General features: G+C 39.8%; 2 protein-coding genes across 14 annotated transcripts in view; one reads left to right on the top strand and one right to left on the bottom strand.

Moving 5' to 3' along the window:
- Positions 1 to 17,486, bottom strand: part of TRIP12 (thyroid hormone receptor interactor 12) — an 83,098-nt gene extending 65,612 nt beyond the window's left edge. For 2 of the 13 annotated variants that reach the window (XM_082319931.1, XM_082319935.1), the window contains exon 1: positions 17,305 to 17,485. The gene's annotated coding sequence lies outside the window, so the exon portion shown is untranslated. Of the gene's footprint in view, positions 1 to 8,254; positions 8,332 to 8,403; positions 8,488 to 15,904; positions 16,285 to 16,561; positions 16,692 to 17,070; positions 17,135 to 17,304 lie in introns of those variants that run through there. The other 11 variants (XM_082319942.1, XM_082319943.1, XM_082319933.1 and 8 more) reach the window with 9 other exon arrangements.
- Positions 17,487 to 17,677: 191 nt separating this feature from the next.
- Positions 17,678 to 26,378, top strand: part of FBXO36 (F-box protein 36) — a 30,074-nt gene continuing 21,373 nt past the window's right edge. Inside the window, exon 1 of the mRNA XM_082319944.1 lies at positions 17,678 to 17,980. Coding sequence (XP_082176070.1) covers positions 17,885 to 17,980 — 96 coding nt within the window. The 5' untranslated portion in view covers positions 17,678 to 17,884. The remainder of the gene's footprint in view (positions 17,981 to 26,378) is intronic.

Here is a 26,378-nt window from a genome sequence, read left to right as displayed (position 1 = left end):
ACAGAGAAGTTTACACTATGAGAGTCTCACTATGCAATTCTGCTACCTGGTGCTAATACATGCGTGGTTCCAACTTGTTAGCAACAATGGAAAAAAACATCACAAGCAATAGAAGTAAAATCTCATCTGTCCTTCATTTCCAGCTTCTCTAGAAATCCTTGTTTAGTAGGAGCCAAAATTCACTGTGTGGTGGCTTAAGCTGCCACTAACATTATAAAAAAAACATGCCGCCTGGCAAGCTCGAAGGAGAACATTCTCTTCAGAAGAGAGGAATGAATTTGAATGAGGAGCTTTTACCTTCTGTGAGACAACATGAACAAAAGCACAGAATCCTTCATGAAGTACAGATCAGTGACACTGTCAGAAATGAAGACAAGTTAGTAGGTAGGTGGTCAAGTTAAGACCAAGTAAACAGGTGTGGAAGAGTTGGGGCAGGGGGCATTTATTACCAGTGAAGAAAAAAGTCAGTGAGCAATTAGTGCAAATTTCAATTTAGAAGCTTGATTTCAGTATTGTCATGCAAGTGAACCAAGAAGTACCCAAGATCATCACCTACTCCAAGACTGCCCTGCCCAATGCTTAATGCTCAGCTACCTTTGAGCTGCATAGCTCCATTTACTTTGAAATTATGAGTTTGAATGCAGAACCTACTGCTACAACACCGAGCCTCTTCCCTATTCTAATCCCATAGACCAGATGGTGCCTTATCTGCAGTTTGCCATTCACCTGCATCTGGAACACACAGCCCTTAAGTAAAATCAAGTGCAATAGCACTACAAGACAAATACTGATATGGTACGTACTCGTGTCCTACCTGCAGAGCCTGTTAGACAATACATGCCCCAAGTTGCAGCACAGCAGGTTGGCTGAGCCCTGCCAAGTTCCTAATCAACTTTTGCCAAGCTGCCTTAAGTTACAGAGAGACCTAGTGAGCTCAGTGGCTAGCAAAACATGGTTTGACCACCCAAAGTCTAAATTAACATAAGATGATCTCTGCAGTCTTCTACACAACTCGGGGGGGGAGGTGGAAATAAAAGAAAAAAAAAAAAACCACTTCTATTAGCCACTAGAATGAAGACATTCAGAGACTAGATCTTAACAGAAGTTACTGCTGGAAGAAGACACAAAGAACAGTTGACATGTAGAAGCAGATTAGACAAGTGCCACAGATAAACCCAAGATTACAGGTCTAAGGGCATTATGTAGATCTACCTTGAAAACAAGGTAAACAGGGAGGAAACTGGGTCTTCATTTTGATAATATTCAGCTTCAGCTTGAAACAAGCTCACATACAGAAGTGCCAAAAGTTGAGAAGCCTGTTCACTCATGCTAGCATGTCTTAAAAATAAACACTTTAAAGAAAAAAAAAATCCAGGGGAAGGGGGAGTACTTGCCTGTCTTCTACTTAACTAGAATGGCTCTCAAGTTTTTACATCTTCAAAATATCATTTAAAAGTTTTGGACAAATCAAGAGGATCTCAGGAGTTTTCCTTTTGTTTTTCTAATCACCGATCTTTAGCACTGACTCAAGCTGATGTCTGTTGAGGCTTCCTTTCCTAGACTGTCTCGAGCAGGTTATGCTATCCTCCTGAACAAAGACTTCCACCCAAATGCTACACAAGAAAGGTCATAGGCCTAATGCATAGGAAGATTCCTACTCCACATGATACAATCTGGGAAATGGTTTAATTGTAGTTGTTGAAGAAGAAATCCAATTAGAACAGGTTAAGTTTCCGGCTTCCTCAGCTCTGGATCTGCATACGGATCTTTAGCTATCACAAGGATACCGCAACAACAAAGGGATTAAAACACATTTAAGATTTCTAAACTGGGTAGTGCTCAAACCAATGGCATCTTGGAATTATGTGCCACAGATGCATCTTCTCGACCAAAGAAAAATAATTTATACATTGACATTTTACCTTGCCATGATGTAATTAAGAGCAAACTCCAATACACATACCAAATTACTGACATAAGCACAATTAAAGACATTTACCTTGTATGAAATCATGAACAAAACTACCTACCAAATATCTGTATAAAGAAACAGAACAGAAGTTCTGTGTAAAGCTGAACAAAAGGAAGTCACACCCAAAGAACACCTGTTAAACACTAGGGATTAAATTGTCTTTAAGCTGATCCTATCATTGATAGGATCAGGACTTCACAGTGCTCAGAGCTATTCTTTCATGGTAACTACACAGAAGAACATACAATATTAGCTTCCACAACTGCATTTCAGGAAGGTTCCAACCTTTACAGTCATGGAAAAAGTTGTCAAAAGCCAGAGTACCAAGATTTATGAAAGAATTAAACAACTTTATGGCACACTTCATTGATGAGACTGTCCACTCCGCACATACGCACCTTTTCAGTACACGACAAATAAAACGAGTTTGTGGGAACGAGGCATTGTACATGGGGATCAGAGAGTATGGGAATGGCAAATGAGTGTCCCAAGAACCTGAATAGAGAGAGTTAAGATGCTGAACTTGAGCAAATCTAAATATTAGAGCTCTTTCAAATGCTTTTTAGCACGATGCCAAACTTAGTCGTAATTTTAAGCTAGACAAGAACGCATCATCACAAACTTTAATACAGACAAAAAAGTCTACCACAAATTCCTCTCTTCCTTCCCATATATGCAAGTATCACTAGCCCTTTTTTTCTGCTTTACCTCACCAATGACTCTTACCTCCTCTCTCCCAGGCTATCCACACACTTCCCTTGCACAAGCAACAACTCTAACTATGCCCATATTTTATAGTTCAGTATATTAACAAGTTGACACTAATAAGGTATTTTCCCTCAGGGTCATAGCATGGCCAGGTTTGCCAAAGCCTGAATTCCTTGCTGATAGTCAGTCACTTCAGAGTTGGAAGAAAGGCTACTTACTTCCTGGCAAGGAGATGTTCCAATACATGCTGCCTAAATCCGTTCAATGCTTTTTGCTACCTCCCAGCTAAACTCCTGCTCTCTGATGTACTGAAAGGATTCACAGACTACCAGGAATACAGAACACATCGGAACTTTTTCCACAGTTCCGATATACTTACAAAGGAATAAAGCAGAGCTGTAGGCTTTCTATAGCTTGATCTTAGGACCAAAATTATTATTTAAAAACTAGATATTACAATAGTTGATTTGATAAGCCTTTGCTCTTGCAATTTGCTCTGTGACCCAATCAGAATACTCGGGAGCTGTCCCCTATACAGCTGACCTTTTACCCTACACTAATGCTTAACTATGCCTTATGAGCAAACCTACAACCTATCACCCCCAAACAACAGATATTGATTCTGGTCTTGTCTAGGACTGGAAGAGAGGAAAGGAAGACTCTTTGTTTTAAGTACTTTGTGTGTACACCAAAGATAGAATACTTTGGAGCAAAGCTACGCATCCATCTTGCTACGCTCCTGAAATACATGATGCTGAATTGGAAGCAAACTTCACTTAACTCCTATGCAAGATGTCTTGTGCATATTTTTAAAGAAAAACAAAACAAAAAGACAAGACACTCATATAGCTTCGGAACTATTCTGCACATTATCCTCTTTACTATTTATTTTAAGTCATTCAATAAAATGCACCAGTAAGGGAGACAAGACAAACAAAAGGATATTTAAATGGAGCAGGCAGCTTCATCACAATGCAAGACAGAACAACTGTCTTTACAACACTTGAGTAAAAAACACAGAGGGAATGGAGTGGCTTCAGGGAAAGATTAAAGAAAGTATATGAATTAGACCAGCTTGTGAAGGAAGAGGGAAAATACCTGTAGGCCCAGAAGTGAGCACAGTTTCTTCCTTCCCTCCCCTCTGCATAGTATCTTATATCAAGTGCAAAATTTAGGTATTTCATAAAGGCTGCAGCCTCTCTTAGTCCTACATCTGTTTTGCTAATTAAAGATACTCACCTAGGAGCACGCACCTTCCCATTCCACATACAATTAATGAGCAATGAAGTGTTCTAGTAATCACAGTATCTTTAGTACATCTACTTCTCTACTTCAAGCCTCTGAAATAAATCTTTTCTCCCGTCAATTATTTCCTAGCACCTCCAATCCCCATTAGGTACCAAAGATGTCAAATTGATTGTACTAACTTTGGGTCTTTCTTCTATGCTCTTCAAACTTTATTTGTATGTTTTCTTTGTATTTAAAGGCTCCCCGGGCAGAACAGTTTTGGGACATAGATACTCTGTACTGCGATTTGAAAACAGCCTGATCTGTCCAGCATGAACTTCTGCCACAGAACTAGAAGTTAAATAGTTTGAAAACACTGCTCACTAAACTTGCAGTATCTATTAAGAAATAGCTTCAACTACATTCTATTCAATGTCTATTTTGACTGATCAGAAAGTGGAGGGTATAAAGCTTCTAAAACTGAATTTTCAAATCAGCAGTCTGGTGGCGTAGTTTCAAATATCAAGGACAGCATATGCCATTAGCATATACTAATATGAAAATATTTATTACATTAAACAGATGCATGAAAGAAGTCCGAAAGTTTCAAGCATTCTTTTTTTATTTGCAAGAAAAACATTTCAGATGTGGTATAGCAGTGTGTGTTTTATAACATACTTTTCTAAGTAAAATGACAGCATAAACATTCTGTACATGTTCAAGTGTGACAGACATTCTGAGCCAAACACACCTATTTTACAACTCCATTAACTCTAAGCTTAAGTGATTACACTTCCTTATACTCTTCATGTAAGATTTAACTTACTACTGAAGTTACGGTACAGACTAAGGAGAGAAAACCTAAACAAGCCAGTGTTTAGGGCATTAGAGCTATCAGTCTGCACTATGCAGTTTTTCAGCTGAACTCCACTATATCTTCCAAAGAGTACCACAGTACTGATGGAAGTTAAAAACCCAACTATGCATCTTGGGAGACATCCTAGTAAGTGTGGTCATCCAAATAAATTAGAAAGGAAAGTTAGTTCCTCTAATCCAAAAACTAAGTGAAAGTCTTGCGTACTTGGAAGAAGGCAGTTTCCAACTGCTACATATATTTAACCAAAGTTCCTACCTTTTAGTATGTCATTATTTCAACCCCCTTCTCTTACACAAATACCTCAGAAGGTACAGGGATAGAGTACAATTATTAGTTTCACTCTAATGCCTGTGCAGGCCATTTTCATGTTAGAATTCAGCACATTAAACTTCAGGAGATGGTTAAAAATATAGACAATTGCATTCGTACAAGTTTATATAGACAATTTAAAACCTGACACTTTGAACTATCACCAATTGTCACCAGTAAAAGCTTTCAAATTCCTAAGGAACCTGAAATTAGATCAGCCTCTCCCCCATTCTCCTACCACAAATGCTACTCCAGTCTATGCAAGTACAAAGAACAAAGCAGATTAGATGACAGTCACAAATGTGCATTTCAAAATTCTTCCCACCTCAAAGCTGGGCCGCCAACCTTCCCAACCTCCCTAGCGACTCAGCAAATACACACCAAGAACAGGTGCAACTCTAGTTTGTTGCCATAACCTGGAATACTATTAAGTAGTAACAAACTACCTTGATTTTGGATGCACCTTGACTTAACTAAACCTAGACATTTAAATAACTGTATTCTACTATAGCCTGAGCTTCTGCTTCTAGCTCCCACAGCTCTGGACTTGCACTAGTCACTTTCTGCTATTGATATTGTCAACAGAAAAACCAAACACTTCTAAGGCAGGCTTTTTTAACAAATTAGATAATACACATAAAGCAAAAATAGGGGCTTACAAGCCCCAACTCATGTCTCTCAAGCCATCTGAGAAGCCAAGGTTTTACAGTAGTTTGCATCTTCTCTACTTGTCACACAGCGATCTCAGAGCAGCATTCATGAGTCAATGGGCACAAAACTCTGCATCCTTGAACTCCTTGCTTCAGCTGTTCAAAGATTAAGCATGCCAGGTTAGCATCTTTAGAACACCTTCCCTTAAGGGAACTAAACAGAGATCCCCATTGGAGCAAATACCTTTCATAGTATAGCTATAACATTTATGACAATGCAGCTAGAGTCAGTGGTATAAAAATTGAACAGACACTTTTGCACTTTGTTTTCTCTCCTCCTGTTAGCCTTTAGCTGGCAACTAGATACGTCAGGCTAAAAGTCAGGCATTTAAAGTACTCCAATGAAAAGTGATCCAAAAACACAGTAAGGAAGAATTGTCCCTTTGCTTTAAAAAACACCAAACAAAAAAACCAAACTACTATTTAAAAATATATCCCATTAGAGTTGACAGTATTTCCAGTAATAGGCCCTCTCCTTTCCTGAGAAACTAAGATTTAAGACTGGTTCTTTCAAATACTTTTCACAGGACAGCCTACCTTCCTTCACTATGTCAGTAGTGCGGTGAAATTCTGTTTGTTTACTCTATGAACATATGCAGACAGACATTCTCACTGAACCAGAGTTTCACAAAAGATTACAAGTACCCTTGATGAGGACTGCTAAACTGCAGCTTTCCACCCCTGTCAGTTTCAAAGCTGTGTTACAGCAAACACTACAGGAAAAGTATTTTTGTCTAAAGTACTTCCACCTTTTAGACATAGCTGGACTTAAAGTATTCACAGCTACGTGAATGTGCAGTCAGAGGCCCAACATTGAGAAAAACAAGTGGAAATGACAGTTTGTGTAAGCTATGGGTGCTTACACATTTGTAACACTTAAAGGCAGGCAATAATCTTAAACTTGTGATGAAATTATATCTTGAAACCCTAATTCAGTAATGACAGGACATCAATAGATTCCAGAAGTGAAAGATTTTTTTTGACGACAGAACTCAGGATGCTTGCTACTATTTTCAGGCTTATAGAAGAGAGGTCACTCATTATCTAATTTCTGTTTTGTTAAATCCAAGACTATTTAAACAACCAATTGCTGCTAAGTACCATCCAAACAGAACACATCACCATATGAGTTTAGCAGAAAAATATTTGTAGTGATGAACAGACTATTAACCATAAAAGGAAACTATGAAATAAGGTGAAAGCTTTATTATTGTTACAGCCTTGCGTATTTCAACATAACTACCCAGGTGATATGGTTATCAAGCCAGAGCTGTTCCTTCAAAACTCCCGTTTCTCCCAAAACTATCAAAACTTAAAAGTTCCCTTTCCTCTCCTCCTTCCCTTCCCCAAAACAGTAAGTATGTGTCAAAAATATGGAACAGTAAATTATACTAATGAGACACTTGGAATACTATGAAGTACAATAATACCAAGCAGCATGGAGATGCTATGCCTCAGTACTAAAAACAAGAAGTTTTGCTATAAGCCAAGCCCTTGTCAGTTGACACAAGCACTAGTGACTACATGTTCCAGTTACTCACAGAGTGATACTGGAGGGGAATGGGGCAGGGCAGGCATAGAGGAGGAACCAATGCTTAGGTCTATATATAACATTACAGAGTAACTGAGAGTTCTCCAGTGCTTTTGTACAAAAAAGTGTTATCTGGAATACTCTATCCCATCACAGCTGGCCTTGGTCAAGAGAGATGAATTCCAGTTGAAAGAACAGAAAAGTGCTCTTACAGGAGGTGAATAATAAAGCCTGTATTATTTGGTCTGGCAACAAAAAGGTTACAAGCGTTTTCTGTAAGTGCCAAGGGTAAAATACCAAAAGAAGAAAATTACTTAAAATGAGAGGATAGCATTGATACAGTTAGCAGGCAAAATAGTTACGAGAAACTTTCAGGCTGGAAATTAAACGATCTTAAATTTTAAGAAACAACATGCTGAAAGGATCTCCCAGGAGGACTGAAGAATTTAAAAAGCAAGTATGAAAACAAAACCAACACATGCACTTAGCTGCTTTTTAGATAGTTGCAAGTTAGAGATTTAAGTGATGTACCAACAATATTAGCAGATTACACTTTTGACATTATGACATCTCTCACTAAGCTTATTCCTAGATAGTAGTACTTCACTGTCCTTACAGATAACTAACAAAATACCAAGTTCTGTTGTTTTATTAGGCCAACCAACAGAGATGAGATGCTCATGTTGCTCAGGACTGAGACGCTCAGGTACAAAAAGTACTTTAAAGGCTCAGTTTCTAGAAAAGGCTAGTACTCCCACTTCAATCTTTTTGATGAGGAAGTAACTGGAACACCATTCTTGTTACCATAACACCCATTCTTTCTCAGAAGGTAAAAGAAGTCAGGGAAGACACTGCAAGGAAGCAAACCTGCATTATCTGCAGTTTGTGAAGCTTTTCTTGTCCTGTCCCATGGTACCTACCACTGAAACTCTGTTGTAACTAAGGAAAGAAAACTTGTTCCCACACCTTCTGCTGGGACGGAAGGGGAGAGGCAGAAGATAGCTCTCCACAAAGCAAGTTATTGCAGTAAGCAGCAAGTTCTAGGATTTAAAAATAAAAAACCACAAACCATACACCACACTTTTGGACACGGTTATTCTATGCAGAGGTTGTTTATCCAGCTTGATCCTTCTATTGCTGTGTCACTCTGTGCCCATATGTTCACATTTGATATCTCCTAAATGTGTGTGTGCTCGGGGGGGGGGGGCGGGGGGAGGGAAATATGCCAGAGTTGATACATTCAGAAAACCAAACCAGGTACTTGATTTTTTTGGTAATAGCTTCATGTAGAATTAGCAAAAACACAGGAACACTATGAAAGTGTAATAGAGATTCTATAACTGAGTTATTAACAACGTTGAAGATAACTGATATTTCAGAATGGGTTACAGAACTGATAAAGTCAAAATACTAATTTAACTCTGTTAGATCACTTAACAATATCACCCGCTATCTAGTTTTGATTTGCTGTCTTACTGACCTGACTTTCCAAATAGCCTGACATAAATTTGTTGAAGGAAAACAATATTGCAAATTTAAAAAACTGTAAGGAAGAAACCATTTCTTAGTTGAAGGGGAACAGCTTTTAGATGAAAACACATTAAGCAATTTTGCAATGCACAGCAATCTATTTGGCATACTTCTGATTAAGTTTTTAAACTGCTCCAGCACCACTACAAGATTAAAATTAATTGCATTAATAGTACAGGTGAGATCTAATAGGGTTTCCAGTAATTTCAAGTGGCTGTGAAACTGCAACAATGAAACAGATACCACAAACAGAAGCAACACTAGTTTAGAACAGTCAGACTGCTAAGAACAGGTTGAGGGAGTTGACAAAGCGGTTCTGGTGACACTACAGGTGTTGCCAGCAGGAAGCATAGTTAGAATTTAAGTGTAAGATCTCAATCTGATAGAAACTCATACTTCATCTGAACAAAATACATGAAGTAAAGAGTCTGGAAAAATAGATGATACAACTACATTAAGTTTATCCACTGATTCATGTTACCTAATAGGAATCTACTTTATTTAAAACTACAAGAATAGTTTTAACAGCTTTTGGCTAAGTCTGTGACAGAGGAAAAAGCCTGATGCACCCAGGGAATATACTTTACTCCAGACAATCTCTGGAAGCAATAAAGTATAGCAACAAATGTGTTCGTTGCATTGTATTTTGAAAGTGACAGATTGAGATTACTTTGCTTGTCACTCCAGTGGAGTCTCATAGGCAACTTTACACTTATTTTAAGCATGTTCTCAAAAATTACCTCATTACTACATTTGTATTTACCTCAAATTTCCAAACATACAGTTCTCAGGTTCTACCTTACTCGAGTTCATCTGCATACAGCGCAGTTAAATCAGAATCTCGAGTGCCCATTCTGGTCCAACTCCAGTTTACTTTCAGCAGTATGTCAAGAACCCCTAAGCTATTAAAAAAAGAAAAAAATTCCCATCCTTACTACTGTGACCATAATACTCGAGTATTTGAACATTAACGAAAGGCATTTAAGATGTACCGCTCCTTCACATACTAAATCCCACAAAATTTATCTTTCTTCTTCACAGTTAACCTGCAGAGAGCTCAGTTTCCACTCTCTCCATGGAGCATTTAAGTTTGCAGATTCAGGTGTGCAACAGCATTTCTCTTAGCAATGCTTCTTCCAATTCTAGTTACAGACCACTGATGAAAGTTTTGAGCTGGAGTCCTGTTGTCAAGAGCCTAGTACAAAACATGGCTACATTCAGTTGCAAGGCTACAAATACCTGAAGTAAATGAGAAATAAGGAGCACGCAGCAGAACTATAACAACTTAAAAGTTGTCATACAAGAAATATGAAGAAAGCATATTTGCTATCTTATTTTTGGCAAAGAAATATATTTGTTCTTCTGCCAAGCATTTTGTAACTGAGTAAGGGAATGAAACTAACTTCTTTATTCCATAACCTTATGGTATAATGCAGGTCTTCATTTTTATTACCAGCGTTTTATTGTAGATTTTATTGTAGAAAGCTACCTGCTGAATAAAAGTAAGGTATGGCAGCATGCATTGCCATTACATAAACATGAAAAAATATTGTGGAATAGACTGTAGCAGATCTTTAAAGTACAACTTTTAACACTTGGAATCCTGGCTTAAAGTTTGCCAAAGTTATGCAGCTTCCATCACTTTCTTTACATGAGATACAGTTGAAATTGTGTTTTCTCCAGACACTTTCTAATTAACTTCAAATCAAGTTGCATTTTTATGTACACCAGTGGTATTCTTGCCCTTTCCATTACTTGAATCCATTTATTTTGATTACTGGTGTTACTTAAAGATCTGAAACATAGCTACCTAGCTATGCAGCTTCTTCTCAGGTGCTATTCACTCAGGCTTATTCACATAGACTATGACTGTCTGCGTGCTCTTGTCCAGGTTAGCAATTTCCCACGTTCCCCTCACCCATTTACGATGGGTGAGTTATCAAGCTATTATACCTGAAACAAATGCAAAAGTCAAAACAACTGAAGTTTTCAAGAGAAATTACTGTTCCCAGTCAGTAACTTGATTATAATGGAGTATATCCTCAAAATAAAGAGGAAGAGAACATTCACTCTCTAAGGAAGGAAGAGATCCAAGTTTGTATTAAGCATACAGCCTATTAATATGCACCTTCAGTTGCTTTCTTCATTAGTTCTCTTTAAATGCATAGCCACATCTCACCTGTGATCAGAAGGTTCAGTTACATTGCACACACCTTCCAGGAAGGGACACTCTCAATACTGAATAAGCTAATTACATAAGGGGTTTGACATTAGAAGGCACAGAACATTATTAACATGGACAAGATGCCATCTTCTAGCCCTGATGTTAACCACATCTTAGAATATTATCTTGTACAAAAATAGACAACTACCACAGATTCATATTCCACAAAGGTATATGATGTAACGGCAGCTTCTCCTTACTAACTCTAGGAGTTAAAGTAAGCATCTCATCATTATACCAGCACCAAGGACATTTAACGCAAATCCCTTTGTTGCTTGGGAGTGCGTGTGCGTGTGTTTGTGTTTTTCCTTTTCTTTGGGGTGGGGGACAGGGGAGGCAGGCATGGGGGGGCGTTAAAGTCCCACCATCACTAGTGTTACTATGCATTGTTTACATCTTCACTTTTTTGGTGCCTCAACTCATTCATATTGCTCCTAAAAAAAATCATGTTTTCAACTTGGAAGATACTGCATAAAAGTGTATTTTTGATTTCCACCTTTATTTACCTGTACTTCTACGTTTACATCTAAGCAGTCTTGGACTAAGAAAGGAGGTACAGAAGAGGCTTCAAGCACGTAAAAGCCCACAGTACAGAGAGAAGATCCTTTCTCCTACCCAGAGCGGGTAAGACAAACCATAACAAGCTCATAGCAAGGCAAATAGACAGAAGTTAGACACGGAGAAAGATGAGGGAGAACAAAACAGCGTGCATGCTTTCTAAAAGCAAAGATAGCATAAGACTAGACCTAGTTACCGTGGAGCATATGTATGTACTAGATGACCTATGAAGGTTTGTCCCAAGCTTATTTTTTCTAATGGTTTTACCTTTCGGAACTATCCCCAAAAATCAAAGTAAAAATTCTTCATTACAGTTACTGCTCTGCATTAATAACAATTGATATTAACCATGCTTTAAAGACACAACAGTAGTCAGCCACAAATCTGAAGGAGATGCACATTGCTGGTATTGAGTCTAATGCCTGTCCCATGACTAGACAGTCTTCTCAAAGTTTAATACCTTTCTCCCCAAGTAACACACATACATCAGAAAATAAAGAACATGTTTGTATTCTTTCATTTTCACCTTTACAGAAGTCTAGCAAATAGTTGCCCCTCTTTATGCGAAGTTTACTTATTTGGATGTTATGCAATAAAACAAGGGTTGTCAGTAACAAGTTACCCTGAAAGCAGAATAAACATGAGATATACCTTGCCTTTCAGATCTTAAAAAAGCCTTCTTGTTCAAGAAATACCGGGGACCTCAGCTTCCATTTTGAAATACCAAACTGCTCCCTACAACTCAAGGTTCACATTCCAGGAGATGACTCAGACCCTTTCATACCTTTTAAGAAGGTCAAATCTTTGCAATTCAGCATGTGCACTCTATTGTGGACACCATCACAAAGCAAACCAATCCATTCAGAAAACACTGAGAAACCGTGATTTCCCCCTGCTCCATGAGACAGCATTGTATTGCTACACATTATAGAATCCTTCCAGTTTGCTCTCCACACATACCTTTGGAGGTTTGTTAGTTTCTTTCCTTTCTTATCACTGAAGAAGATGGAGCTATTTTATCAGTACAGTGATCAGTGAAAAACTATTTATTCAAGAGTAGATAAAGCCAAGTGGTGAGCGGGGCCAAGTGACCTCCAGAGGTCCTTTCCAAACTGGCTTACTCTGAATCACGACAAGAGAGGCTTTTCTGTAACAACTGAAGGCAACTATGGCTTGAACACCATACTTTTCAGGCATCTTTACTATTTAAGTCCAGTATTAGACCACTGTGGTTAACTTTGTTGATATACACCTAACTTTTCCAGTTCTTCCTACATAAAAGTCTTCACTTCAGAAGCTGACTATCTATTGCTCTCATACATGGCAGTTTTCTGCCATATTTGTACTGAGTACGTTCATGAGTCAAGTAAGACTGGCAAGAGTCAGTACATTGCAAGACAAGCCTTATTATAGACAGTGAGAGTAAACAGATTGGTTATGTGTGCTCGAACCCTGGCTGCCAGACAGAATTAAAGGAGAATATGACTGCATATTTACACAGTTAGATTCTACCGACTTGATGAGAAAAATGTTATCACATGGCAGGATTAGGAGAACAATTGCTCTTCAAAACTAACCTTCACACTAAAGTAACCATCACTGGTAACTGAAAGCATGCAATGGAGAAGCTGGTTGACAATGCTGTCTTTCACACTTGATATCATGTGTAGCTAGAAATTTTCTGTTTACAGAAGATTGCTGAATTCATGTTTTAAAGTTAATCATTTTGTTAAAAAAAGACATGCTGAAACAAGCAGCTACATTCAAGCATTTTGTCATACTTGATCACCAGTGAGAAGTCTGAAAACAGTTTTGCTCCTCGAGAAACATTATTTCACGTGAATTGAAAAAAAATCAGGAGGTAAGAAAGAGTTAATGTGACTTTGTTTTGCAGTTACCAACCTTACGTCCTAAATGAAAACTTAAGCTATGAAAATGCTCAGCAAGAAGTTGATTCATATATTGCCATAAATCTGCTATGATACTATATATAGATTAAAATATCAAGAGCAAGTTTCAAAGTAAAAATTACTTCTTCAGAAAAATAAACCCACTGACTCAAAGGTAATCTGTTACCCTACCAAAAAATTCAAATGTACTACTACCTTCAGAGTCAGTACTGAATGGGGCAGTGACAGTTTGATGAAAAGTTTCCACTATTAAGAATGTCAGAGTCCACAAAGTGTTTTATAGGGAACATTACTAATTTAACAGGTGATGAACAGGACACGGACCATCCAACAGGCCAACAGGAGATCCCAGAAACATTCCAGGTTAAGTTTTTGACAATGTGATAGTACAACATGTTGCACAACTTTGGGATTTGATTATATTTTGTCACAATAATTTAGTCTCAGTGTGATGGAAGACAGACCCATGATCAGAAGTGCTCTACATGATGCTTACTAATTAGCTTGTTAGAAAATATAGCATGGCCTATAAGATTAACACAGGTAGTTCTGAGATTCACTTACACTGCAAATTAAGTACAAACATGTAGGTTAGTCAAACAATAACTTCCCTACTCATGCTTCAGCTTCATTGCATAGAAACAAAAGGAATTTAGTCAGGTTACCTTCCTGGATTGCCTCAAAGTAAGTAACTGTACTTATCTGTGATGTAAGGACCCACACAAAAATTCATCATGGCTTCATTCACAACATTAAAGTCAACTGTACTACGTTTTTGCTGAACTGCTACAGAAGGGCTACAGTGTCTTTGTTGCCTATAGCTTTGGGCCTCAAATTTAGCAATGATTTTATAAGAACAAGTTTTCATTACAATTTTTTTCTATAATATTTGCATTCTACATCTGAAGACAAACAAAGGGTAATATAAAAAGGAAAATAAAAAATGAACTTGTGCATGACTCCTGATTGAGAATGACAGTTCCGATTATTCATTTACTGTTTCCCTAATGGTCACTTTGGCCTGAAGAACTTTTGCAAGACATCAAGAGACTCCATTTTCATAAGCCTCTTACTCAACAGGTCGGCACTCCTACTGAAGTAGATCTGCTATATTAATAAGTAGTAATGCCACACTGTGGATGACCTACAATTTTTCTACTAACAGCTAAGACCTGTTTAGGTTCCTACATATGGAGACTGAAGAACATTCAGACTTAAAGTTGTCAACTCGAGCTTACTACTCCCAATTTTTTTTTCAGAGACCCCCGGGGGGGGGGGGGGGGGAGGCGGATATCAGATTACCTATATTTCTACCACAACGGGATACACCAAACAATAAAAACTAAAAATACCCTTCAATTTTAAGATCAAAACCTGTGTATATACAGAACCAAGCCATTCACAATCACCTACGTTTTACAAATATAGAAACTATTACAAGTTAAAAACATGTAAGTTCCTGAAAACTAGAAGTATTAATTACAGTATTTACTCACCAGAACACTGCTTTTAAAACTTCTTAGTTCAAACATAACATTAATTGTTAAAATATTAGCTGCAAAAACCAAAATCCTAATATTTTCATAAATACATTTCATTCCTATCAATATTTATTACTTAGGCTACCAAACAATAGAAAATTATACAGTTGTTTTTCAAGTACTGCTTTCATGTTCATTATGCATATTTTTATATATATATATATATAAAAATAAAATAGATTTTAAAACTTTTAGCATAATGAAAAACTTAAAAAACCTCACAAATCTGTTTGAGCAGAAATTAAATACCAAAAAACGGCCCCTGTACAATTAGAAGTCTAGTCTTGGGGGTGGGAGGGAAGAGAGACAGAGAGAACTGGAGAGAACATACCAGAGATAAACAGAAGTAATCATAGCAATGTTTGCTAGCTTTTAAAGTCTTGAAAGTATATCCACAGTGCCAGCACCCCTAAGAAAAGCTTGAAAAATTAATCTAAATTTAAGTCATTAAAATTCCTCTTCTTTCTCATTACGAAGGATATACTTCATATTTGTCAGGTGGTAACTACTTAACTGCTCTTTCTGACAGCCTTTAAAGCACCAGGAAGCTCAATATTCACAAGAGACAGAATATATAAACTGTAGAAGTTATCCTGTTTGAGTAAAGTTTTGTGTTATGGTGTTAGAACCTCTGGATCAATATTATTTCTGCTGAACAAGGCAGAAAGAAAAAAAACCTAACAGTCTTTTGGAAATAAAAAATTTTTCAAATTAAAATTATTATTGGATTGCTACACATAATAAAACCACCCTCAAAACAAACTGCACACACTCTAAAAACGTTCCCAAGTTGCATGCCAGACTTACAGAGTAAATTTAGGCCAGTACCAAGCACTCATTTCTTCCCCGTGTGTAAATGCGACACAATCAGGCCTCACATGCAGGCCTCTCTCTCCAATACAGGCAGGACCTTTGTTCGATACGTCGATGTTTTTCCCCCAAAGCCCTTGACATAACTTTCCATTCTTTCCCCTATTATTTTCCGGTTCACAGTCTAGACTTTCGGACTCCCGTTCTGTGAAAACCCCTGGCTGTCGAGAAAGCCAGTGCACTAGGAAGGGGGGGGAAGGGGGAACAATAAAAAAGTTGAACAGCAGGAAGACGGGCCTACAGGTCTGGCGAAAGCCCCGGTATCGGTTTGTTTCCCAGCCCCGGCTCCGCAGAGCAGTAACGGGGAGGCGGCGGGGTCCGTGCCCCCAGCCCCCCCGAAGGCCTCCCGCCCCCAGCCCCCCCGCCGCCGGGGCAGGGAAGGAGGAAGAGCCGGGCAGGAAAGGCAGAACCCAGCGTTTGATCAGCCTCCAAGTACGACGCATTATGCAAGCAAGCGCGAGGACCAGGCAACTTGCTTCTTGACGGAAAGCAACAAAAACATCGGCTCGAAAACATTAACTGCGAAAATAACCCCTCCTGCGGGTAGCCAGCCCTGTAACTCCGACCCGACAGGCGCCTCCATTCTCTTCCCACCTTCTTCCTCTCCCCCTCCAAAAGCTTGTGAAATATGGACGTCGGCCGATTATTTAGCATTTTTATCGAGCCGGGCAGGGGGGAAGGAAAGAGGAGTTGCTATTTTTTCCTTCGAGATATTCGATAGCTCCTTCGGGAAAAAAAAAAAATAAATAAAAAAAAAAAATTAAAGAAGAAAGAAAGAGCCATGAGGGAAAAGGGGGCCAAGCGGAGTGGGGGAGGGAGACGACAGGGAAGGGCATACAAATCGGTACGGCAGTGTCAACACTGACACTGCCCTTTTGTATCGGCAGCTCCACAGGGCCCGGAGAGGGGAGGCCGCGCTCCCCCCACACGCCGGGCGGCCCGGGCGAGGCGAGGCGCCGGGGGGAGAGGGGATGTCCCCAGAGCGGGCTCCGGTGACTGCCTGGCCATTTTGTCAGCTCCGTTTCCACCCCTTCCCTCCTCGGCGAGGGCCCCCTCCCCTCGCCCCATCGGATACCTCCGGGCCCCCTCGCACAGACACTCACCAGCGCGGCGTCGTGTCGTCCCCCGCCCCCCCCATCCGCAACAATGCTCCGGGATGGCGCTGCTCCCCTCCCCCTGCCCCGGGCCGCCGGGAAGGGCAGCTCGGCTAATGCCGGGGATGACACAACAGGCCCGGCCGCCCGGCCCGGAGGCTGCCGAGGGGCCCAGCGCCACGCCGCCCCGCGCCGCGCCCGCCTCCCCGGCGCCCCCTGAAAGAGCGGAGGGGCCCCGGGTACCTAGTTTGTCCCGATGCGGCCTCCGCAGACGCTCCGTGCCTCCCCTCCTCCCGGCAGCAGCCGCCTCTCTTCCCTTCAATTATCAGCTGAAGCCGCAGCACCGAGCAGCGCCTCGTCCGCCGCCTCCGCCGCCGAACCCCTTCCAGCGGCGCGAGGGGGAGGCTGGGGGACTACTTTCTCCCGGCGCCGGGGCCCCGGCGGGGCCTGCGCGCCCCCTGGCCCGACGGGCGGCCGCGGCCCCTGCCCCGGCTGCCGCCCCCCGCGCAGCCCCCGCCGCGGCCCTGTGCGCGCCCCGCTCCCTGCGCTCGGCGGGGTCGGCGTTCGGCGGTCAGTATCCCTCCGCCGGGGTCGTCACCCCTGGGTCCGCGCGAGTGTCTCCCCTCGGGTGCGGGCGGGGGGCGCGGGAGGGGGTGGCGCCGGCGGGGCAGCGGGGCTGAGCCGGCGGCGGGGGCGAAGACCCTGCCCGGCCGCCGCGTTACTACCGGCCCTGCGCCTTTAAGAGGGGGCTGGGCTCCCGGTGACCCCGCGTGATGTCCGCCTCTTCCTGGTTGCCATAGACACCGCCTTCCAGCGTCCCAAAATGGCGTCCCTGCTGCGGGAGGAGGTGTTCGAGAGGCGCGGGCAGGCCCCGGCCCCCAGCAAGGACTTCTGCCAGCTGCTCGTCACCCGGCGGGAGGTGGGTGCCGGGCTGCCCGCGGGCGGGGAGCGGCGTCCGCCCTCCAGTTCTCTTCCCCTCGCCTCATGGTCGCCGCTTCTTCCTCCGCCCGGGAAGGAAGGCGGCCGGGGCCTGCCCCCCGCTCCTGAGGCAGCAGCGGCTTTAGCGAGGGGCCGTCCTTGGGGAAGGGCTGGTGAAGAACAGAGGGGCTGGCAGCGCCGTGCCGGGGGAGGGCGGGGGTCGCCTGTTAGCGCCGCCAGGCAGCGACCCGGGGGGCGCCCCCGCTCAGCGCTGCTGGCTTGGCCTCCTGAGGGCTGGGCGCGCCTTGCTGCAGCCTTGGGATGTGGTGTCGGTAAGCAGCTGGGGAGCAGGTAAGGGTTTGCTACCAAAAAGGGTTATTTCCAAGCACAGATGAAAGTGTGTCTGGACGAGGAGCCTCTGTGTGTGGCAGATTCATTCTACCTAGAGTATCCCAAGCCTGTGGGAAGGGGCTCTGGATGAGGACCAGAGGAAGGGAGGGGGAAAAAAGATCCTTCAAAATTTAGTAGCCTTGGGAAAAAATATATACACATCTCTGATTTTGTAGCCTTAAAACAAACTTAAGTTTACTCCCAGAAATGCCTCACAAGTAAATGAGATACTAAGATTTGAAGTAAACAAATAACAAATCCTTAAGTAACGTCACAGTATTTCTCTTAAGGAAAGACAAGTTTAGCTGCACTGAACTGCAGAGTAACTAGACTTAAAGTGGGGGGAAACAATAGTCTAACATCTCATTCCAGGAAAATAAAATTAAACTGCCCATCTGGGAATGGGAAGACTGTGTATATTTTCCATATAGTACCTGCAGATGTTTAGGTGTCCTGCCTTATGGCTGTGTACATAACTGGTTTTCTGATCAGGGAAATAAACAATGCTAAATGACCTGGAAGATATTTTTTGAACTTTTTTTGAAATACGCTGCAAAATCTGCTATATGAACATTTTTCAGAATAATCTTATAGTACTCCTCGATGAGGAATATTTGACAGTAAACAAATGAGATTTAACAAATCTGATTATGAAATAAAAATGCAAATCTTCTATAATTTTTCTTTCATTTTGACCTATTTTTGACTAGGTTGACTTTGTATGTACAAGAGATGAACATAGATGCTTGTCTCAGGCTGGACATACTGATTTATGTTGTGAAGTTTCAAAAATTTTTCAGAGGAAGTTTTTAATATGTCTCACTGGAAAAAACCCAACATATTTTCAAACTAGGAGGAAGTTTTTGTTTTGTGTTCCCGAAGTAAACCATAATAGTGAGCATATTTTCTTCTAGGGATAAGGGAATTGTCAGGTTTGTAATTGAGAAATTAGAGGGAGAGGGAGGTGACAGTCTGAAGTTCAGCTGAAATTCCAAATGATCTGTGTTCTGTATATTATATGCTCCTTCTTTCAGTCTCTCTGGTGCCAAGATTTTCTTTGTAAATCACCAGTGACTTTAGCAGTTTTGGAAGGGGGTTTGGTTTTGTTCTCCTCAAAAAAAATGTTTAAGGTAGAACTGACAAGGCAACCTTAGGGAGCTTTGAGTTCCACCAAAATTGAGAGTAATTATGGTGCTCCACAATAGCTGGGAAATACGTGCTTTTCTGTCTTGTAATGGGCCTGTCCCATTGACCTCATGGGAATCATATCAGTGCTGTGCTTGTTCATGGAATATGTAATTGACTGTTATGGGTTTTTTACCATTCATTTTTGCACTCTGATAATAAAAATAAGATGTTCCTTAGTTCTATTATTGTCTTCAGTTTTTTGGTTTTCATATCGGTTTCCTGTCAAACACTTCAGATACCTATTTTGGTTTGGTTTTCAGCTGCTCAAATATATCCTAAAAACAAACCAAAGTCAGTTAACATAAACTGTGCAAAAAGCTTTGTAACTGTCAGTGGAAGTAAGTTAAAATTATTCTGTAAATGTTTATTATACAAAAGCATTATCAGGAAGTTAGTGTCAGTGAAAAAGAACTGGTTTGGATTATTTGAAAAACTTCTTTTTGATTTTATGACAGTAAGATCATTTGAGTATGATGCAGTGAACGTATGTATTTGAATATGTCACTGTATCCTCTGCAGCTGATGTATCTGATTCCAGCAAAACTTCCCAATTCAATCACATTTGAATTCGCTATTGTTGAAAACAACTAACTTCACGTAAGTAATCTCTGCAGTTTTAACTGCTACACATGTAAAACTTCTGGATGCTAGTTAGCCTTTCTGGAGGCTATAGAGTCTCCTGAGAAGAGATTTGTGTTAAAAATAGTAATTGTTGGTATACGCATCACCGATGTGCCAAGTTACGTATCATGTAAAATGTATTTAGCCATACTGTGTTGGCATCTGGGAGGCCTAGTTGTTGGTTCACATTCCCAGAATGCTATTGGGCAGTCTCCTAATAAATAATAGTCATTGCCTGAAAGACCTTACAGTCTAAGCCTCCAACCTTGCGCATAGTTACACGAATGCTGAAATTTGCTACTTTGAATAGTCCCATTCTTCGATGTCAGTGGTTTCAAAACAGTCCATTGTTTTTCTTTAAAAACAAAAAGGGAGTTTGTGGCTGCATGGTGGATTTGTATGAAGGCTCCCATATTTCTGTGAGTGTTGCCCTACTTTGAATGGTCTACTTGGGCTTTACATGAGCAGTAAATTCAACTGCTTCAGGATGAAATTATTAATTTACTGAGCAGGTCTTATACAGCTCCAGAGTGCATGTACCTCTGGTCATGGCCAGGATTTCCAGGTATCGGCTGACTATCAAGTCAAACTGTCATAGAACCAGAAATCCTGTACAAATACAGAAGGTCTTAAGAATGTGTTAGGGCAAAAAATTTAGCTGGACAAGGAGGCCATATCTGAGGAGAAAAGCAGGTCCATGGCAGCAGGCTTTGTGTTCAAACAAGCCATGTGAAATGTCTGTGGCTTTTGTTTAGCTTTTTCCCCTCATTCTAGGGAACTGACGTCTCTCTTCTGTCATGCAACCTGATATGTTAGGGATGTTCTCCAGAAGGCATTTTTGAAGTCTGCTACTGCCTCAAGATCAGTACAGGAGGCCCAAACTATTGTGTATTGTATAACTAAAAATAAATGAACTGGAATTGCTGTAAATTTAAAAAAAAAAAAAAAAGGATGTCTCGGAGAGTAGTTAAGCATACATTAAGAAGTTTGCTGAAGCTAAGTATAGCACAATAGTCAAATAAAGAGGACAAGACTGACAAAAAGAGTACCTACGGTGTGATACCGCAGGGGCACACATCCCCAGCTGTAAGCGTATGAATAATTTTATTACTGCAAAAATAAATTGGAAACCATTTATTTATTACTTTCAATATTGTCAGTTGTAATAATAGCAAGGTGTAATTCAGCATGCTTGTTTGTGTTTTACTCAAATCTAGAGAAACTAGGACACCTGGAAAAAGGAAATCAAGGCCTGCTGTGGGCAAACAAGATACTGGAAGCAGACAAAAGCAGAGGCTACTTTGAACTCTTCTAACCAATCAAAGGCAACAGTAGTTGAAAAAAAAATAGCTAGAAATACACCCACTTGTCTGTGTGGATGTATTTGTGTCCAAAATGTGACAAGGAGACCCTGATGGTAACTTTTTGTTTTGCAGCAAGAGACAGCTTCCATCCCAGATAAAAATTCAATTTCAATTACATTTCAAAATTAGAGCCGTTAATCAGGACTTTTATAAACAAAGGTATTGACTACTCAGTGGCAAGTATGCGCTTCCATTGAGAAGTTAGGAAAGGAAGATTAGCAACTAGTTCCTCCTTGAAGTAGCTTATGCAGAAAGCATAAGGAGAAGGGGGGAGCCTTGTAACTCATTGCAAATAACTCTTCTAAAAGTAGACTCTATAGAGGTACAGATGCATAAGTGAGTATTCACGGAATACAGTTCAACCAGTTGGATTGCGTAGAAGGAGAGATCTTTTGAACCATGAGTGAATTTTTTCTCAAGTAGCTATTTTAAGGCTGCAATCATAACTTCACAAATGCAGGGGAACTATCCCACATATTTCTCCTGTGTGGGCGTCTACCAGTCCCGTTGCAGAAATATAAGACTGAAAGAGACTTCTTCAGGTCATTAAGTCCTAGTCCCTGCTGTTTGATCCAGCCACATAATAGATCTTCATAGCATAAATGGGACTTGATGTGTTTCAAAGGTAGGGAGGCTTTTTTTGCCTTGCTACTTCACACAGAACAACTGCTCCAGATCATCACTTCTCTGATGGTTAGAAATGCAGTTATACAGACTAATTTACAGCTTATTTTGTGTGTGGATGTCTTTTAGCTTGAATACTGCCCTTGGGTGTAGGTATCAGTGTTATATATGTGTGTATACATGTGTGTGTGTGTGTATAAAAAATGTTATGTATATTTAATAAATATGCTCTCTTGATAGGGTTTGTTTTGTTTTTTCAGTCTCCACTTGTGAAACAGACTCTGCTTCCTGGTCACTTTAGTATCTTTTCGCTGCATTTCTTCCCATTGGAACTTTTGTTCTTAATAGCAATAAGTCTTACGAGTGCCATGTGCAAAGGCATTGCTACTTCCCTGTGTCTTCTGGAAAATTCGATGTGATTTAAATTTTAGGATTGTATTTAACTTTCTCTACCAAAATCACATTAGTGACTCTTGATCATTCTTTGAACGTTATTATTCCAATGTCTTTCTCCTCCTTTGTCAACTTTCAATTTATAACCTTTTGGTTTATGGCAGAAATCATTTCTAAATGAATGACTTTGCCATTTGTACTTTTCAATTTCTGCCCCCCCCCCCCGGACTGCTTTGAGTTGTTATGGAGGCGAAGTTGGTATACACATCAGGATAAACATACTAAATAGAAAAACATGCTTGGCCATAAAGCGTGGACTAGCAATCCTGCTGGAATTCATGGGAACAGTGGATAGTTTTTGTTTTGTGTGAGTGCATGTAACATTAAATAGAATGGGAATCTTTTTTTTTTTTTGTCTCAAGACTGACATCAAGGATGGCAACTTGTTTAACATATGCCTTTCCATCTACCTTTCACTGTACATGTTTTTCAATCACTCTTGAAATGCCAAATTAATATTTGATATGCCAGTTATAATTTTACCAGGTTTGTCACAAACAACGATAGACATTATCTGTTTGTACGAAGGAAGCAATAAATCATATGGCTTCCAACATTAAACATAAGATGACTTGGATAGCCACACAAATAACTGTTCAAAATAAAATCTCTTATTAATCGTCTAACAGATGATAAGTACAGGTTTTGAAAAGTGCATGAGAGGAGTCCATATGGTGGGGTAGTGTAGAAAAGGTTGGTCACTCACTTTGGTCAAACAAGGAATATAGACCACCTTCCCCCCCCGCCCCCCCCGCCGAAAAAAAGTCTGGTGCTTAATCTGCTTATAGGACAGGCTGATAACTAGAGAGATGAGGCTGGTAACAAAAGAAACATAATGGGAAAATGATCCACTCAATATGTAATTAATACTAGCATCTGTCACCATTTAATGAATGCTGCACTAATCAGAGGATTTTTGTCATGTTAGTAAAACGTTTAGGTACTTACCCGTAAAAGGCAGGCATCATATGTATACAAAACTAGCGTTGTTCTGTGCTGTATTCCATATATGATCGGCTCATATAACAGTCAGGATAATTGAATTTTATCAAATATGTAACTGTAGAATTGTATGTTTGGTCAGAGATCAGCAACTAGATTCTCTAACAAATATATACAGGACATTTTGATGAGCAAATAGTGTAAGTAACTAGGCAAACAGTTCTGATGACTGTTCTTGTTCTTTATCCATCATTGCTCCTATTTAGTGTTCACTTCTACATCTTCAATTAGTTTCTGATTAAATCAATGTATTCTGAGCACAGCATATTATTTTGGATACTGAGAACTACAATATTTTCTTAAAAGATCCTGTAATTAATTTTTTGAATTTCAAAAATAAAGTTGTTTTGTGGCTTTTTTGGTTGTAAGTAAAAACTCTGAACCTACAGCACTTAAATCTTGCGTTGTCAATAAAATTTCAATTTTAGGAGACACTAATAAGTGATTATTTTACTAGTTGTGGGCTGGTTGCTTTTCAGTTGTGAGTACCTTCTACTGAAACCTGCAAGGATAGTTCCTCCATTTTGAAAAATGGTACTCTAAAGTTAACTAAGTGTTGCCTTTGTATCTTGGGCTTGTTTTTAAGTCTTAATGATGACACTTGATATATCAACCTATTTGATTGACAGAAGATGCCATTTGAAGTGCTTAAGCCAGATGGATTGGGGAAAAAAAAATAACAGATGTTATTATAGTAATTAAGCTGAAATTAATTTCATGTCATACGAAACAATTTTTTGCAAGGTAAGTCTGATTTTAAGTAAAGATCTGTGGCAGATGAGCCTATTTCAAAGTCATACTATTTTATTTGCGTTTGAAACCTGAAGGATGCCATACCAGTTATTGCCTAGCTGGACCAATTCTATTCAAGTCTCTTCTTTGACATTTCAAACAGAGAATTTGAGTTCTTAACAAACAAAAAAAGCACACAAATTTCTCTAAAGGGGGTTTAAAAAACAATTGTTTTGTTATGAGTTATTTGCATAGAGGACTTTAATTGCATAAAATGAGCAACTTTTTGTTGTTGTCTTAAACTAGAATAATTTCAAGCATAGTTTGATGACTTCAGGAGAAGGAAGCCATTTTGTTCCAGCTCAGAAAATGCTCTGTTATGCTGAAAAAGTGTATTTCCAAAATAATTGAAGCTTCCGTGGTAATGGTATCACACAGTATTAAGCAATTATTATCAGGAGAATGTTTGTTAAGCCTAAAATACACAGGGAAATCTCCTTTGCTTTTTTGCTGTCCCTAATTCAGATATCTAAGTGAACAGTAGAGCTGCTTGGAAAATGGAAACAGTTTCTCTGGGGAAATAATGCTGTATTGGAGAAACATGAATATTGTTGTCGGCTCTTTCTGTCCAAAGCTAAAATATATTGCTTTAGCAATGTTCTGATGTTGTATTATAGTTTGGATGGCTGATAGTATCTCTCACTTCTTCCATAATGCACCACCTCTGCATGTATGCGGTTGCTAGATCTTATCCATAAGGTTTTGGGGAAGATTTGGGAATTCTTTAGTCATGCTGCAATATTGAAGATGTAATCCAGCACAAGAACCCAACTGACATAGGAAAATTTGGACTTTTAACAACTGAAATGCAATTTGTGATGTGTTGCAGTAGCAATCTTGGTATTTCAGGGCTTTCCTTATTGGTGGATCAAGGTTTCTCTGCAGAAGGCATACAGCAATATAAATGGTAGTTTTTTCCTTCCCAAAAGACTAAATTCTCTCAGTTTTGGGGTTGTTGTTTTGTTGTTGTTTTTTTTTTTCCCCTCCAAGAACATTACTCAATGCTTAACCCTGTGAAACATTCATTTGTGAATTTGACATTAGAGATATAATTGATATTGAGTCCTTAAGTGGTTATTACTTGTGAAGTTCAGTTCTTTGTGAGCCTACAATAATTCAGTACTGTCACGTGGGCTTATAAAATTCCTTTTTCAACAGTGGTTGAGCTGTTATTTGAAGATGCACTGGAATATGGTCATATCAATTTCAATTAAGGCATGTTAAAGATAAAGTAATTTTGGTTAATTCTCTGTTACTATTATTTGCTATTAATGTGGTTTTCTGTATCTCTGGTAGCCTAGAGATGAATTTTTTTCTTTTGTCTAGGCTGGTTTTTGTCCACTTGTAACTAGCCTTTATTATACAGACAGCAGTATCACACTGAATTGCAATGTTTAAGCTCCCATTTTATTTTAAGTTTTATGCATGGCTTTAATATTTGTGGCTTTCTTCAAAGGTATCATGCTCGATCTAGGTCTACCTGCCAAGAATGATTTTCAGGTCATGAAGGTGTAATAGTTTCTCAAGGTAAGCAATCACCACTCTCTTCTGCTTAATTAAGTAAATGTTTCCTACTGTACCTGAGTGTCTGTTGTTTACATGTTCATCATTGTCAGTGCTTGTTCTTCCAGAGAAAGATTTAGTTATATTCTTCACTTGCCTTACTTTAGGTAGTACAGCCCTTATCCCTGTTGCTCTCTGTCTTGGGAAACCTCAGGAGTAATTCTACTTTTGTGTTACCAAAGGTAAGTTTGTGTTCCTATCTATTGTCTTGTTTCCCTTCTTCCTTCTTCAAGTTAGGAAAATAATTATTTCTTCTTTTCTGTTGCCTTTATTAACCAAGAGCAATTTTCCTTATTTTATTTTCCACATACACAGCAGCATTCATCATGAAGAACCATCAGATATATTTACTTGACTAGGTGTACCATATATTTATACTTTGTTCATTTATCAAAAATCAAT

Source organism: Platalea leucorodia (genome assembly GCF_965183815.1).
Source record: "Platalea leucorodia genome assembly, chromosome: 8".
Taxonomy (NCBI): Eukaryota; Metazoa; Chordata; class Aves; order Pelecaniformes; family Threskiornithidae; genus Platalea; species Platalea leucorodia.
This window is presented reverse-complemented; position numbering and strand designations above follow the sequence as displayed.